Raw genomic sequence first — 17942 nt, 5'->3', positions numbered from 1 at the left:
GTGGTTCTCAGGATCTCTGAGTAGATATGTGAGTGAATGTATGAATGTGTTAGTGGGTGTATGAGTGGCTGTATGAATGTTAACTGGGCATGTGAGTGGCTGTATGGGTGAGTGAGTGTATACTTGAGTAGATTTCTGGGTCTCTGTGTGAGTTGGTGTGTGAATGCCTGTGCAGGTCTGTGAGTGGATGTGTGAGTAGTTTTCTGGCTCTCTGAGTTGATGTGTAAGTAACTGTATGGGTGTGTGAGTGCTTGTGAGAGTGGTTGTGTGGGGGTGTGAGAAAGTACATGAGTGTGTCTGTCAGTAAGGGTATTTTTTTAATTGTCTGCATCCATGGATCCACTGCAGATTCACAGGGGTCCATGCTGAGCACCACGGTGCATCCGCAGATCCCTGCCCATCCATAAAAATATATGGGCAATTTTTTGCCCATGAATGGCCCTTACAGACCACTCCACCAGTCGCATGGTGTTAAGGTACCTCTACTCTGACACCTCATCTCTGGTTGCAGCCAGCCAATCACAGTATTGCTTTTGATGAATGGGCCACCATGGTGGATCCATGTCACTAGATATACATAAATCTTTTTATTTTAATAACTCCAAAACTACTGAACAGATTTACATCAAATCACAACATGCACTTTTTCTGGACCAAGAGCTATCTTTCTGCCAAATGTGATGTAATAATGCTTAGAGGTGCTGACTGTAGTCATGTCTAAAATCTCCATGGGAAACGGCATCAGAAAAATTCATTTTGGGAACCCCCTTTTTCTCAGCCACCGCTTGACGAATCACCCTGAAAATTTCCAGACAGGTTCTGAAGTGAGGTGCATACTAGTTTTGAATATTTTGTGATAAAAAATACTATTCCTATGGAAAATAGGGGGCCAAGAAAAAAGGGGGGGCCGCAAAATGCGTTTTCACCATGTTATGTAATGTATGGCGATTTTACATGTTTTGAACACAACCACATTCCAAACCACTGAACAGAATTTCACCAAATTTGGCATAAAGCTATAAGTTGGTCCAGAAAGGAAAAAAATTAGAAAAAGCGGCAGAGTAGAAACACCTTGTCCCTTTAGGCCTCTTTGTGAGGGGGGTCCTTATTTTTGTTGGGATCCACTGACCCAGCCCAAAAAAAACCAAGAGTGGGCTCCTGCATTTCATTCATTACTGGCCCCTGGAGCATTTGTAATTTTATGAGGGGGATGCACAGACCCTCCTCCTGGGGTTTACTAATGCCCTGGGGACCACCACCTCCCCATGGCTTAAAAAAACGTGGGTGATACCAGTACAGCCTCCCACACTGTCCTGGGAACAACCACCTCCCAAGCATATTTTTATATAAATGGGGGACCTCTTGGCACCCCTGCACCAAGGACTGCCACCAACCCAGGGCTCCGTGCTCAACTAATTTGGGGGGTCCTCCAGGGACAGCCACATGTCTGGGGCTTTTGTACATTTAAATAGGGGGGCAACATGCCTTTCCTGTTCCTGGACCACTCCCAGGGCTAAACCACACAATAGCAGAACCCCCTCACGGAGCCATAGGTAGCCCTAAGGACTTCCATCTCCAGGGATGGCTCCTGCAATGTCCTAGGGGGGCCCACCCATGGGACTTTGCTGCTTGCTTTGGCTTGGCGGGAGGCATAGCAAACTCTGCTCTGCTTCAAATAAGCTAGAGTATGTAAAATGCTCTTGCTCACCTGAAGCAGAGCATAATTTCTTTTTGACAGAGGGAGTTGCATGTTAGCAATGAGTGAATGCATATGTAAGGTCATAAGAAGTGTGTTGCTGGGGTACAAGTTATAGTCAGCTCAGCTAACTATACCTGCTGAATTTCATTAGTTGTGTACGAGTGAAACCTGTGCCTAACAATAGCGTCACTGTAATCTTTGTTTTTTCAGTGAATGTATATGGGTAGATAGATAGATAGATAGATAGACCCATGCACATATGAATATATAAAACCCCTAAAATTAGGGCTGTCGAAAAGTCACGGGTACGTATTTTTCAGTCTGGCCTTTCAGTACCATGGAGCATGTACTGCTCCTATGCTACCCAGTGATCTATTGGGCTGGCCCCAGCCAAAGAAAAATATGGCAGCTGCAATTACATCAGGTGGGGCCACAATCCGTGGGTCTGACCATTACTATTATATCCTTTAAAAAATACATACTTGGGCATGGTAAGGACATTCTGATCCAACACTGAAACTCCTGGCACTTGGAGGGACCCAGCGGGAATCATAGGAGGCCAAAATAATAAAAAAAAAATTCTCTGCAGGTACCATGGTACTCCCAGAGAAACCAGCATGGACTTTCCTTGAGATATCACGTTAACCCCACATGACTTCCGGTACAAGCTTCACCGTCACGGTGCTACAGTACCTTGCAAACTTCTCTGAGGAATACTTTCATGATACTGCTGTAACATGGAGCTGAGCACAGGTATTGAAGGAGTACTTGCTAAAGAATTTTACAAAAATGCAAAGCAGGGAATTTGCCAACCATATCCACCGATATCAGATTGAGTGCATGGCCTGGCTAGAGATCAGGTGCTGTAGTTAACCCCCAGTTTTGGATTTACCACAGGCCAGGTTCGAAGTCTGTGTGAACCTGTGGTGGGATTGGGAGCAACCACAGGATGCCAGTCCCTGCTCCCAACTCCCCGCTGTGCACACCAAAAGTCATGGTTAGAGGAACTGAATAAGATAAAAAAATTCTAGAAATTCACTGAAAAAAGGCAAAGAGTTAGAGAGGCATTATAGTTAGTTATGGTTCTATGATCTTATCTATTTTGAAAAAACATTGAACTTCACTTAAAAAACCAAAGGTTAAAGTGTAATGGCAATATGTTATGGTCAAAAGATCTTAGCTTGCTTTGAAAAAAAACGTAAGATTCACAGAACAAAACAAACGTTAAAGTGACATAATAGTTTTCTATTGAAATACCACAAAAGCTAGTGTTTAAAAAACAGAAATCACGGACATTTATTATTAAACGTTCACTTAGATAGCTATAATGTGTAGTCCTGCCATGCACTGCTTATGACCATACATATTATATCACTACTTACATGTTAAATAGCACCATTGTTGATGCATTAGCTTATAATATCTCAAATTACATAATTGATGGAGCTCACTGAATATATCATCCAATCATTAGGACAGTGTCCTGTAGGGTTAGTGCACTTGAAGTAATTCAACATAGTGCATCTATGGTCAAATGTATATTACCAATCACGTGATAATGGGCATTGTCTTTGACCGCATGTTGGTCATGTAGTATATGTTTCAAGTTGCCCACATTCAATGGATGTTGTCTTTTTTTTTACCGGCTAACAAATAAAATGTCTCCATAGGCTGTGCATATGGGAAGAAGGGTTCCCCTCCATCAATTTTGGAAATAAGTAGCAGTGGTATTGCTAGCAGTAGGACAAACAGGAGCTACAACAATAGTGGGTAACATTGCCCCTGGGATCTATTACCTCTTCAGTTAGGAAAGAGCTAGGAGTCTCCCTCAACCACTACCTGATGCTAAGGATAAACATGGCACTCTAAGGTACCATCCTCAAAACAATTTCTGGACTTGTGCAAGAACAGGTGTAGGCCTGCTGTTTGACAAATTTGAAGAGACTTGGAGGGCTGGACCGGGTCCTACTTATGCACATGACAAGTAAACTGCAAGGGTAAGTTGGCTCAGCTCCAGTGTGACTAAAGATATACAACAAGATGTAATGTATTTTTCTCAAAACGGCCATCTAACCTGTAGTAACTGGATCTGGACTGGTCCCTGCTGTTGGCCTCAGTTTGACACCCTGAGAGTCTTTTAGTGCCCCACCTGAGGTCCTGTAGGCCTTAGAAGTGTACTGTAGTGGTTGTTTGATCACAGAAAAAAAATTGGAAATCTTTTCCTCCAGGGCTTCAGCTGGAGCACCAGAAACAGTATACACCCAGCAGTTCCATAGCGTTGGATTGGATTTTACCTTCATCCTGCTCAAACACCCACACATGTCTGAAAAAACACTATGTCCCATTTCCAGTGGGAAATCTCCAAAGCGCCCCAGGGACAAACCTGCTTCAGGTATCCAGTATTCTGTTCTACAACAGCGGCTACGGTTGCATAGGCAAATCATGAAAAAAATGACAAAGTCATTTTGCATTAGGATTTAGAATAAATGTCAATGTTTCTCTTCAAGAAAGTGACATAGTCCCATTCTGAGGCCAACTTGAAATTTTTCTCAAACGTTTTGACTTCTAGGCATTCAGAGTGACCAATCACTTGGTGTATCTGACTCAGGCCTCATCGTGGTTGGCCTGAAATTGCAGCTTTGTCTCGGTCTAGCATAGTCATTGAGTACCACGCTTTATTTTTTCTTGGCACCTTTTCACTGAGATCTCTAAAATATCTAAAATTAGATTTCTCTGGGTTCCACTTACTGGATTTATTTCATTGTGGTGTCATTGGGCTCTCTAAATATTTCTCTATTTTTTATAAATGAGAATATGAATTTCATTGGGTTGTGTCTTTGACTTTTTCATTGTTTTGGTACTTCTAAATGCTTTCAAATTGTCTCTAAATTAAGCATGTCTGCTCTGCACCACAGGTACCAGGGGTTGAGTTCAGGTTTCAATTTTTGAAACCTTTGATTGGACGTAGTAGGTTGGTGACTTCATTAGGTATGGTGGACTATCAACCACCCCAGCTAATAATTCACTTTCCTACAGCTACAATAAACACAATTGTAATTCTGAACATGAGTTAGGTATGATTATCATGTTATATTTTTTGATACTGATTCATAGTCTTGTCAACGATTGTATGAAATATTAAAGGATTGATTTAAAAAGTGAAGTGCGGTTACGTTCTCTATGAAATCATAGCAATGGAACCAGCTATATCAGGAGTAGACAAACTGTAGGCAGGGAGAAAGATAATATACATAAAATGAGAGCTTACTGAATTATACATAGTAATCCTTTAAAGGTACAAATAGAGGTAAAACTGTTAGCTTTATATACAATAATTATATTATTATGGGAAAAAAACTAAAGTAGACAGAGATGACTAATGGTGTAAACATATGTACAAATAGCAACCACCACTATAAAAGCAGAATGATAGAGACCCAAAAAGTCATAATTTATGGCTTAGTAATGAATTGCCTGACACTGCACCAATAATAATAGTGTATTGTTTTCGTTTTTGTCCCTGCTTCATTATACCTATTTTTAGTAGTCTTGAATTTGCTCCACAGAACACTCAGATCATTCAATAATAATGATTTTTTTAAGCAAATTCAGGGTTCCCAAATTGTCCTCAGCATTCCTCACTCCTCATGGATTTTACTTGCTTCCTTACTTTGGAAGTTGCTAAACTTGCCCTATCAATACTGGATCTGTACCATCCACTATGATAAGGGACACATTTAAGTCCCATTGCACAAGTGTTACACAGGTATTACGCAGCTTTTTATAGCAGGACTTTTTTTTTTAATTAGTTGCTTATAAGAGGACTATCTTTGATAGTTCATGTTGCTATGGGTTGAAACCAGAGCAGTGTTTAACTTAACATTAAACCTAGTTTAAATGCAATTCAAGGGTGATTAGGCATGCCCAAGACAGCTAAGGGTGCCACACATTGTCTTATGCAAAAGAAGAAAGTGTTTGAGGCCAGAGAGTAGTCCAAATACTTTCTTGCTCTTCTGATAAATCATGACAAGACCTATGCTTTGATGCAAGCAGTCAAGAGTGTCTGGAGCAACAATCTTTCTGATACATTTCGAAAATTCTGACCTTTCATAAAATGTTATCAGACCTTTACCAAAAAAGAGACATGCATCTTGCCTTCAATATTATCAGCCAATACACTCTTCAATGTATTAATATACTGCCACTTAAAGCAAAACAGATCTAAGAACTCATTCAGAGATCACTTGAACAGTGATATTTTAAAAGTATTCCGGATGTGGAGTCTGGGAAGGCAGCAGCATCAGATCTTTGCCTGCGAAATTCTATATAGCACAGTTGCAGAAAATCAACCTTCTGTTTTTAATAGTGGTTATTGAGGCACTTATTTCATACCATGACCGCTTGCCTCATTGTTTGTGTTTTTTCAACATGGATACACGTCCACATAATTGCAAGTTATTTAGGCTAATTGCATTACTTAAGGCTGAGCCAAACATTTTTGCTAACATTTTGTCTACATGTTTAGTGAGCGTAATTGACAAACCTTGCATTTTTTATAATGCATGCATTAAATCCAGACAAGGGCACCATATCCCGTACTAATTTAGCCATGTACGTGGCTCTCTGTGTTTCTACTCTTCACAAACTGATGTCCATTAAACTAATATACATAGAAAAGCTATTCGACTGAGTCTTTGGCATGTACTTGGGATACCTAATACACTGCATGGGCCTTCATCATGAATTATTCAGAGTTATTCCTATAACATGCACCAACCTTTGAGCTGCAGTTGGCGTTAATGGATGTACCTTACTTATTATAGCAATAAAGCATGCCGCTAGGCTTCGTTTATTTCCTTTCCTGTTCCAACTTGCAGTTTACATGAAAACATTTCATGTGCAATTTCCAAAATCAATTCTTTCTTCAATCTGATCTATACATTCAATTTATTTACTGCTCGAAACAGACGATATGACAGATTGACTTCTCATCTTAATGACTTTCTTGTAATTTTTGTTCAGTTGGCAACTGTTATTAACTCTTTTTAAGGGTATTAGCTTAAATCAAATTTGCAAAGGTTTTATTTCGGGCTTGTGTTACTTTTTTAGTGTATACCCGAGTCAAAATTCAATTTTAGTATTTACCAAGCAACACATATGACTACTTGTGCTGCTTTGTATCAGAAAATGTAATTCAACACAGCGCATTGTGCTTCCTTGCGTTCGCTTGCATCAGGAGGGCATTCCAATGGTCGTGCATGGGCATTCCTGTCACCCACCCATGGATTTATATGCAGATCCATAGCTACAAAGACTTGTAGAAATGGATTTGCACCAAAATCCTGCACCTCTATGAGACTGGTATAACAAGGAGAAATATCTTAATTTATCCATCAATATTTTCTCTTTGCATGGGTGCTGCATTCTGCATTTCATATACAAGGAGGAAATAGCTTTGACTTATATTGTTAGTGCAATAAAGCACCCCTCCTAGCACAAATGCTATCCAGAATCCAAAGCAGGCACCTTTCCCTTATGGCGCAAGAGTGTCTGCATTGACGCTGGGCAGCAAAAAGTGCATCAGCACATGGAGGGGGCCGAACTGTGGCGCAGTTCTGCTCTCTTGAGGTGACCCAACTCGGAAAAGCATATCAACTTTGCTCGCTGAGCTGAGCCGCTTGTTCATAAATTTGACCCTCTAGCTCTCAAAAATCTAGATCATAATTGCATAAGCCATGCAGTTTCTTGATAATCGAAAAGGTAAGTGTTTAATTATTGCATACAGCTAACTGATAAATTGCGACATATCCGCATTTCATGAATTGAAAGTAATTAAGTCATGATCATTGAAATATTTTTTTAACATTTCAGTCACTTTCTCTTTACAGTCTAATTACTTTTTACAGAAAATTAGATGCACCATTGCCTGCTTCATTTGGGAATACACACAAAGAAGAGCAAAATAAAACATTTAGTAACCACTAACTAGAGAAAGATGATTATCCTCGAAAATTCAGTCTGTATTACTGGCATGCTTTGAATGAACGCTTTTGCTCTTTACTCAAAGCAATCACCATATGTACTCCCTAATTTTCATTTTTTTTAATAAAACATGGTGCTGGAATGTGTTTAAGTGTGGGGGTGTACTTATCTTCAAAAGTATGTAATTTCATACCTAGGCTGCATTCAGTGTAGTCTGTGGTGAGATAGGACACTTTCAACTTCCAGATCTTCAATGAATATCCATCCCTTAGGATCATTTTTTCAAATATTTACAGATAAGAAATTCACCTCTTCCTCAATCGCCTACGTTGTTTAAGGAGTATCCTATACTTAATTTAATTTTGAGCACAGACTCCTTAAGTTTCCTAATTTTACTTTTTTTATTCTCAATCTGATGTTCCATCATCATGGATATCAAAATGAACAATCTGAATATCATAATCTATCTTTGTAAATGCATGATTTCAAGAGTTACAATCTAGTTTGACTCTGATGAGACTAAAAACCCTGCAATGCCAAACATAATATGATTTTTATTTGAGCTCGGCTAAGAACACCAACTGACATAAGAAAGACAAGGGCAAAAACGGAATATCCTTCACCTACTCCTAATCTGATATCTATGTTTGCTATGTGTCAGTCCAACTTGATTTTTTTATCTGAAAGTTTTAAGGAATTTGCGGCCACATGCATCAAGGTTTTTAGGAGTCGCAAACGGTGCGAATCGGTAAAATCGGGCGTTTGCGATTCCTAAATATCTTTTTAGTATGCATCAATCATTTTTGGCAAAATCGCTATTTATAGCGATTTCCAAAAATGCAATTGCTTCTAAGGAATCGCAAATTTGCGATTCCTTAAAAGCAATGCATGATTGTTTTTAAAATTGCGAATTCGCAATTAGGGGGTGCAAATTACCACAAGGGTGAACCTCGTGGTAATTTGCAAAAAAGAATTAAAATGCTCAAAGTAGCATTTTAAACACTGTCATGTTACAGACACACATGTCCTTAGGAAATGTGTGTATGAAACATCCACTTTAAAATACATTTCAGAGGTGCAGGGGGGGTCCTTTGGACCCCCCTGCACCCATGGAATGCATTAACATTTTGCAAATTCTAATTTGCGAATTCGCAATTCCCATTGATTCCTATGGGCCTTTTGGCCCATAGGAATCAATGGGAAAAGCAAAATCGCAAATTAGAATTTGCATAATATTTCCGATTCGGTAAAAATTGCGATTTTTACCGAATCGCAAATATTATGGGAAAATATACATGCATCCCATTTTGCGAATTCCAAATTGCGATTCCCTATTTTTCGCAATTTGGAATTCGCAAACGGCCGGGATGATGCATGTGGCCGTTAGTGAAATGCTACATAAGGAAGTTAACCCTACTGCCTAACTATTTTTTGTAGACAAATAACTAATTACCGGTATTGTATGCAATGGTTACAATCCAATTCTTAATAGTAAAAATTGCAACGTGGTGGAGAGAAATTATGGCACATGCTTTCTTGAATGCAAATTCGCTAAATCTCTTCTGAAGTTTTATAATAGCTTGGCAGAAATAGGTGCAATGAAAGAATTATGAATAAATAAACAAACTTATATATATTTCATACCTACTTAAGATTTATTTTTTAGAAGACATTTTGTTTCTTCTTCTTTACTTTAGTATGTTTCTGACATAGGCTTGTAGCTAAATCTAAAAAACAATGGTCCCCATTAGGATGGCGGGCGTACTTTAGTCCACCCGCCACCCTAGCCATGCTGGGACCAGCCGCCAGCGGTGTGGCGGTCCCGCACCGGCAATTAGGATGCGACCGCTACTGTGGCAGTAGCATTCCACATCGTTCACATTGTGTCGGGTGCTGCTGTAAGCAGCACCTGCCGCAATGCTGAAGAGGCATGTTGCTCATTGCCATGCACAATGTCGCATGCACAGTGCAGTGCCTGCCACCTTGTGCATGGAAATGAAAGAAGGTACCATAGGTACCCTCCAAGTGCAGCCCCCCCTCATCACCCGCCCCCCCACCCCCGAGGGGGCCCACAATGGAAATGCCCCCAGCCTTTCCATGGCTGCTTTGCTGCCATGAAAAAGCCTTCTGAACCAGGCATCATAATATGGATGACAGTTCTTTCTAGCAACCGCCACCAAATTATGCCCCAGCTCCACCCTGCCGACAATCGGAATGATTGCCGTCGGCTGATAATCGGTCGACGGACTTTCCATCTGCCGCGGTACCTAGGCCATGGTAATATGGCTGGGGGTTAATTTGGTTGTGATGGTGGGTTGATTGCCACTGCTGGCCGGGTGGTGGTGATCAGCCCGCCATTATAATCATCCCCTTAGTTCTATAAATTCTCCTTTCAAGATGCAAGTACTCATGTAACATATGTGATACATGAATACACATGCCTATAATCCACAGTAAATGGCTTGTGGCACCTTAGCCTAATTGGATACTGAAAACTGGCAGAAAATGGACTGATACACAATGTTTGCAAATCTCATTTTCACTAGCATTCTTCTTTATTGCTGATCCATGTATCATTTTTTTTTCGGCCTGCTCCTTTTTTCAATTTAAATGTATTTCTCTTTGTATTTAAAGTGGAGATAAGGCGTGAGCCACACACATGGACTGCAATTGTAAAGTTGGAAACAATCCATTAAAGTTCCAAGCTGTTGCACCATGACTGCAAAAAAATTTGCATTTTTTTACAGACATGACGGTTCATTTTGTTTATTTTTCTTCTTTAATACAGATTTCAGAGCTGCATGACTTGGCGGATTGAACAATTATATTCAGCCAGTTAGAACTTTAGTTTTTCAACAATACAAACTCCTGATATTTTCATTACAGGCTCCTTCTCACTTGCAACACAAGGAGGGTTAAGGTTGAACCTGGAGGAACATGTATTGTTTGGCCATTGTGCAAATTAGTCATCGGGCGAATCACTGAACCAAAAAAAATATACACTCGGTTGTTATGAAAATAGAGTCTTAAATGGATAAATACAACAAAGGGCTAGTGAGTCATACAAATCAAAAGCAGCAAATGAGAAATAGCATCCTGAATGGAAAAATGGGGCGTGGACCAGTCAGTCAAAAGGATCCCTTTGCAAATTATAACTACTGTTACAGGTCTGTGAAAGGAGCATGTTGTCCTGTAACTGGCAGCGCCCCTCAGCTGTCCCATGTTCCTATAAACAGTTTAGAAAATTGTCCCATCTATATTATTACATCCTGGCTGCCTTTTCCACAGCAACACCCAGTATCTTCATACCTGGATTCAATCCACTTATCCTTCTCCTGACCCCTACTCAAGCACTTTGATATGTCTCATCTCCCACCCCATTCCCGTTTGCTTCTTCTTCTCACTTGAGATCGTTCTCCTCATGCTGACATGTGCATCTCTTATGCCTTACCTGCACGCTTCTCCTATTTGCTCTCCTCATGATTTAAGGAACTGCTAAGATTTAAGAGTACTATTTCCGTTGGAACAGGCTAGAAGAGAATAGTCCTGAGAAGTGATTGGCTGCTGGTGGCACCCCCACCCCTTTCTCAAATGCCTGACAGCTGCAATGTACTACTTATCTTGCTAATTTAAAACAAGCTCTGATGTTCCTTTTTTAAGTATTTTTGAAGTTTTGTGAACAAACGGAACCCTATCTGCATCAGCAACTCCGTTGCAGATCTTTGCAACTAATCAAACCTTAAAAGATGTTTTACCATAAACATCCAGAGGAACCTTGCTGAGTCCCCAACATACTGCCTCAGCAACCAAACTCAGACCTGAGCAGCAAGTTACAGGTGTGACAAGGATGCCTTTGCATTATTCCAAGATGGTAATAGCTTACATCATTGCAGTCACATTTTCAGCCTATCAATGACTAGTCCTGCACAGTGGTGTAGTAAGTGAGCCATGGGACATAATGTGAGTAAAGAAAGAGGACCTCTCATTCCCTTGTTTAGTAGTAAAAAGGAAAATATAGTTCAGGTGAAGCTGGCCTTTCCTGGGCCCTGTTTGCACCATGCCTGTTGCACTATAGAGAGCTACGCCCTGGTATTGCAGCACCAGGATTTAAGGTAGAAAACACAAAGTTAGCAACATATGAACAGTCAGAGTATGTCCTAGAAGAGGAAGAGAGTTCTGACTGGGTTGATAGAGAAGGGTAGTGAAATTGTTTGCTGAAAGGACCTTAGACCTTTTTAAAGAGTGATGCTAGCCAGTCAGTAGCTCCTCTTGACACTAAAACCAGATGTCACTACCAAACATGTTTTCAGCACACTGGAAGGGTTGCAACAATGCAGAGACACATGAAAAGAAGTATGCTTTTGTCTCATGATGAGCCACCATTGGAATTTCAACAAATCATAAAAATTATCCATAGTAAGAATGGAGTTACAGGGTAGGATTGTTGAAATCAAACATACTCATCTGCAGCAAATGCATGTTTGGGGTACCTGATATTCACCTAATGCTTCTGGAGCTTGAGTGAGTGAATGAAGAGTATTCCTCCAGCTTTAATCACTGTGAGAATGTAAAACTTTATGTTCCATAGATATCCACCTCAATTTTTTGCTAGAACGCTATTACCGGGCAAAGTGGCAAACAATTGTTCCTGTTTTTTGTCTCAAAAACATTGAATTCTATTCTATTGAAAATGAGTCAAAAGCTATTACTGGAAATATTCCAAAATGCTGGTATTGCTACTGGGTTTTAACTTTATACTACAGCCATTCATCCCACAATTTTGATGCTCCCATAAAATTACTATTATGCTGCCTTATTTTTAAAGTCTGTGTTTTAGTAGTTTTTATTTCATGTAACAATATTCATAGGGCCTCATTTATGAAAGCCTTGCGCCATCGGTGCGTCACTTTTTCCCATGTTAAAAGTGACACACCGGCGGCGCAAGGCCTTCATAAATGAGGCCCATAAAGTTTAACATGTGGGTGTTATGTGGTGCCATTTTTTCCTGTATATTTGTTTATATAAATATATTACTGTAAATATTTCTACTAGCATCAGAAGCGTTTTGGTTTGTATTGTGCACCTATAAAATGAATAAAAACACAAACTGATAAAAATGCATTAAAGTTCTCAAGCTAACAATGTATTTCAAACCATATGATTTCAACTTCAATAGAGTTTCTTTTTCTAACCATTATTCCTGCGTAAACACACACCACTTTGTCTTGGTTCCTATTAAAACTTCCCATTCTTCAACTTGTCCTTGCCAGAAAATGAAGCTCTTAAATTCTGAATTTTGCATCAATTCGCACAAGTCTCGCATAATATGCCTTCGTATAGGAAAACTAGGCACTAGTGTTGAAAAAACCACCACGCATGCAGCATGACTCATGAACTTAGGGAAAATAATATGGGTAACCACGCATGCAGCATGACTCATGAACTTAGGGAAAAAAATATGGGTAACTTTCTTTTTTTAGGAAAATAGTTTCATGTTTATATTTTTGCAAAGAAGTACTGGCATCAATTTACCTTCCCCGTTGCTTGTTTGTATGCTGCTTTCATCTGCTGCCTTTGTGCATTACTTCTAGTGGTTAGAATGTCAATAATAATTTTTTCATTCACACCTGCAAAAAAAAGAAATATTGCTTACAACTGCTGCAATGCAGTCATAGGGGCACATATAATGTCTTCTTTGTTGGGTTTTATGTCAAAATATCGAGTCTATCAGTATAAAAATGTCAACTATCATTAACTTAACGGGCAGGTAAAATAATATATTGAAGATCAGTCTACATAGGTAAGTAGAGATTTACTATTGTCAACTTCACATCTTCAATATATATATATATATATATATATATATATATATATATATATATATATATATATATATATATATGTATATATTCACTGAAAAAACCATAAGTTTCAGGCCTTATATAGTTAGGAATTAGCATTTAAAAAACCATTAAAATTGCTCCTATATAGTTAGTTGTACTAACTATATTTCGCGCACCCGCAATCCTCTGCTGATGATGTCACATGTTACATCATTCATGACATGGTCAGTGACATCACTGATGACATCTCAAATGACATCAATGATGACATCACTGATGACATCATCCAGTGAATGTGGTTTGCTTCGTTATTTACATATGCGTTATATATATAGAAATTTGCTTTGAAGTATGAGTGGATATATAAAAATAAATATTTGGATGGAGGACTTTAACAATTTATGGTGTCTCACTAAATATAGTGGATAGTGACTAAACTGTGTGAATATCTGCATCACTTTGTCAGTTGTTGTGTAAACTGGTTCTCCAGTTGGTTACTAGCTATGTGAAAGTCTATATTAGTTATTGATTAGTTAACTGAGAATTTGTATGGGAGAGTGAATGTGTGTGTGGTTCGGTGGTGGGTGTGTGACTGCCCAAAGATGTGTGAATAGTTGATTCAGTAGATAAACTAGAAAAATAAAAGGCAGTGTATGTGTCAATTGTTGTATATAAATAAGTATACATAAGACTCAATGATTGTGTGTGTGACTGTATGGATAACTGTATACTTGTAATAATGATTTTATTCTACACTAAATTTGACTTACTATCTAAAGAAATAGATGAAGTGGTGTTTGTATAAGTGTGTAGCAAAGTAAGTATGTAAGTATGATCCATTGTTTGCATAAGTGAGTAGGATAACTTCATATATGAATAGGTTGTGTTTTGGTGTGTAATGTCGATATAGGTGTATAAGTATTTTTGATAGTGTTCTATTGATCATTGACAGCATGTATGAGTGAATCTACAGGTAAGTGATTAGATTTGTGTATACATCTAGGAATCAATGAGTGGGTTTTTAGATACTTGTATTGCTGTGTCAATGGATTCAAATATGATACTCTGTATTTTACAAAGAGTGATGAAAGATTTTACTAGTGTATGAAAAGGTGTATGTGATTGTCACAGTGATGTCATCATTGATGTCATTTGAGATGTCATCAGTGATGTCACTGACCATGTCATGAATGATGTAATATGTGACATCATCAGCAGTGGATTGCGGGTGCCCGAAATATTATTAGTACAACTAACTATATAGGAGCAATTTCAAAGGTTTTTTTAAATGCTAACTCCTAACTATATATGACCTGAAACCTATGGTTTTTTAAGTGAATTTGCAAGGTTTTTTAAATGCTAATTCCTAACTATATATGACCTGAAACCTATGTTTTTTTAAGTGAATTTGCAAGGTTTTTTAAATGCTAATTCTATTAGCGGATAACGTTTAAATATGTTAATATCCTTCTGGGACCACTTTTTAAATGCTAATTCCTAACTATGTCAGGCGTGAAACCTATAGTTTTTTTCAATACATTTCAAAGGTTTTCTAAATGCTAATTCTATTAGCGGATAACGTTTAAATATGTAAATATCCTTCTGGGACCACCTGAGCAGCCCTACGGGGTCAGGGTGTTTCTACCCTGCCCCCTTTTTACGTTCTACACGTTTATTTTTTCTGCTTCTTTTGTGCCTCTGTCTACCTAGCACAAGATGAATGCCAACACTTCCTGGTTAGAAGTGTTGACAACCAATGAGCATGCTGCTTTCCTGTGAAAGGCATGCTGATTGGCTGCCACTGTCTGTCAACACTCCAAACCAGAAAGTGTTGGCAGCCATCTTGTGACTCAGTACAACCAAGGCACAAGAAAGCAGTGAAACAAAGGTGCAAAAGATGCAAAGGGGGCCGAGTAGAAGCACCCTGACCCCCTAGGCCTGCTCAGGGGGTCCCACAAGGACCCCCTAGGCCCCCCCAATTTTTTTTTTTGAAAAATATTTTTTTTTTGAAAAATCGCGGGATGCGCGCACAGTGCTGGACCCCGTGATTCCCCCCCCCCCCCCCAAAAAAAAAAAATTGGGGGGGGGCCTTCGGGGTCCTTGTGGGACCCCCGAGCAGGCCTAGGGGGGTCAGGGTACTTCTACCCTGCCCCCTTTTTGAGTTCTACATGTTTGTTTTTCTGCTTTCCTGTGCCTGAGTCTACTGAGGCACAAGATGGCTGCCAACAATTTCTGTTGACAGACATTAGCAGCCAATCAGCATGCAGCTCGCGCACGCTAAGGTCTGCGCACGTGCAAGGACAGTGCAAGGATGGTGCACGCACGGGCGCCCTGTGTGTCCCGCCCATAGATATATAATTTGAAAAAAGTCGATTTTCTCAACAATTACTGGAGGGATTTTCACCAACTGTACAAAAGGCACTTCTGCATACCAGGCTCTACAATTTTGCCAAGTTTGCAGTAATTCCATTCAGCCATTTGGGCTGTAACTGTGTCTAAAGGTCCTATGGAAAATTGCATTGGGCTACATTTCACATTCAATTTTCTCAAGAACTACTGGAGGGATTTACACCAAACATACAAAAGGCACTGCTCCATACTACTCCCTACCATTTTGTCAAATCTGGTGTAATTCCGTTCAGCCGTTCGAGCTGTAGCCTTGTCAGAATGTCCCTATGGAAATTAACATGTGGTCAGACCACAAATTCATTCCTTTTGGCCTGACTTCTAATCTGAATTATAATATCCAAGGAAACACAAAAAAAAGAACTGTGGGAGGTAACAAACTTGATTGGAAAAAAGTACTTGCTCAACCAGATCTTCTAACGAAAGTAATAGAGACCAAACCCATATTATCCGGCCAGACCACGACAGACAATAAGCATTTCTGTAACTGGATCACAGCTTTAAGTAAGCAGTCAGACCTGATGAATGTGAAAACTTCAGGTGGCACCAAAAAGAAAAGGAGCGCCCCGTGGTTCTCCCCCACCCTGAAGACTGAATTAGGTAGAGTAAGATCATTAGAGTGCAGATGGCGCAGAAATTATGAGGAAGATGCCCGCAGGATCTATAAAGTAGCACGTAGGCAGTATCATGCCTCAATTAAATTAGCAAAAAAAGCTCAATTCTTAGAGGCTATTGCCTCCTTGGGAAACGGACAAAAAGAAATATTCAGGATTGTCAATAACTTTACTAATCCTAGAGCACTTGCACAGGATATCCCTCCCTCTCTACCCCTTTGCAACTCTATCGCCGATTATTTTGAAAACAAAATTAAAGCTATTGTCAAGGATTTCCCTCCACCAACCCCGACCTCTCTCGACAATGAAAGGATGGAATCAAATAGAAAGAGTGACCCAAACAAGCCCCATCTCAATGCTTTTACACCTATCTCTTTAGAGGAATCACATCAGGCCATTTTGTCCAGCAAATCAGGATCACCGTTCGATCCCTGTCCTCCCATGTTTTTAAGAGCCTTGGTCAATGAGGTAAATCCCATTGTCAATAGTATTATCATTTCATCTCTGGCGACTGCAGAGATCCCACCTGAATGGAAATTAGCCGCGGTCAAACCTCTCCAGAAAAAACCTTTATCTGACCCCACGATTCTTTCCAACTTGCGTCCTATTTCACTGCTGCCTGTGCTGTCTAAACTAACTGAATCTTTTGTCAACAGTCAACTTACAACATTCTTGGAAGATAATAACATCCTGCATACTAATCAGTCTGGCTTCAGGTCCAAGCACTCGACCGAAACTGCCCTCCTGTTCTCTGCTGAATCCCTGCGTACCGCCATGGACCAAGGGAAGAAGGCCGTCTTGATACTACTCGATCTATCGGCGGCCTTCGATACAGTCTCCCACACCATCTTGATTGACCGTCTACTCAGCTCAAGGATAGGAGGTGTAGTGCTGGACTGGTTTAAAAACTTCCTCAGTCTAAGACGACAAGTCACGGTGTTGGGCGAATTCAGCTCCGATGAAAAATCCATCAGCACAGGGGTACCTCAGGGCTCTAGCTTGAGCCCTGTACTTTCCAATCTTTATATGGTACCCCTGATCGAGCTCATTTCCTCATATCAGATCTGTACTATATCCTACGCTGACGATACGCAGCTTATCCTGGCACTTGACAGGGAGCTGCCAGGAGCTGAAGAAAACCTTAAAACTTGCCTGACTGCCACATTTGAATGGATGAAGACTAACCATCTCAAGTGCAATTCTGGGAAAACAGAAATCTTACTGTTTGGTCCGCAAAATCTGTTCTCCCCTAAGCAGTGGTGGCCTGAAGATGCTGATCTCCCCCAAATACCATCTCTTCTGCCCGCAACTTGGATGTCAAGTTTGATGACGCATTGTCATTCAAGCAACAAGCCATTGGGGTGGCCAGCACATGCTTCTATATCATCAGAATGCTTA

The 17942-nt window shown here is 39.9% G+C and overlaps 1 protein-coding gene across 1 annotated transcript in view; it reads right to left on the bottom strand.

Annotated features, from left to right (window-relative positions):
* LOC147727232 (annexin A1-like) overlaps positions 1-17942 on the bottom strand; it is a 221803-nt gene that overhangs the window by 136601 nt on the left and 67260 nt on the right. The window contains exon 4 of the mRNA XM_086961277.1: positions 13214-13308. Coding sequence (XP_086817403.1) covers positions 13214-13308 — 95 coding nt within the window. The remainder of the gene's footprint in view (positions 1-13213; positions 13309-17942) is intronic.

The sequence above is a fragment of the Lissotriton vulgaris genome, chromosome 3_1 (assembly GCF_964263255.1).
Source record: "Lissotriton vulgaris chromosome 3_1, aLisVul1.2, whole genome shotgun sequence".
NCBI classification, from domain to species: Eukaryota; Metazoa; Chordata; class Amphibia; order Caudata; family Salamandridae; genus Lissotriton; species Lissotriton vulgaris.
Note: the sequence above shows the minus strand (reverse complement) of the source record. Positions and strands in the feature narration are given on the sequence as shown.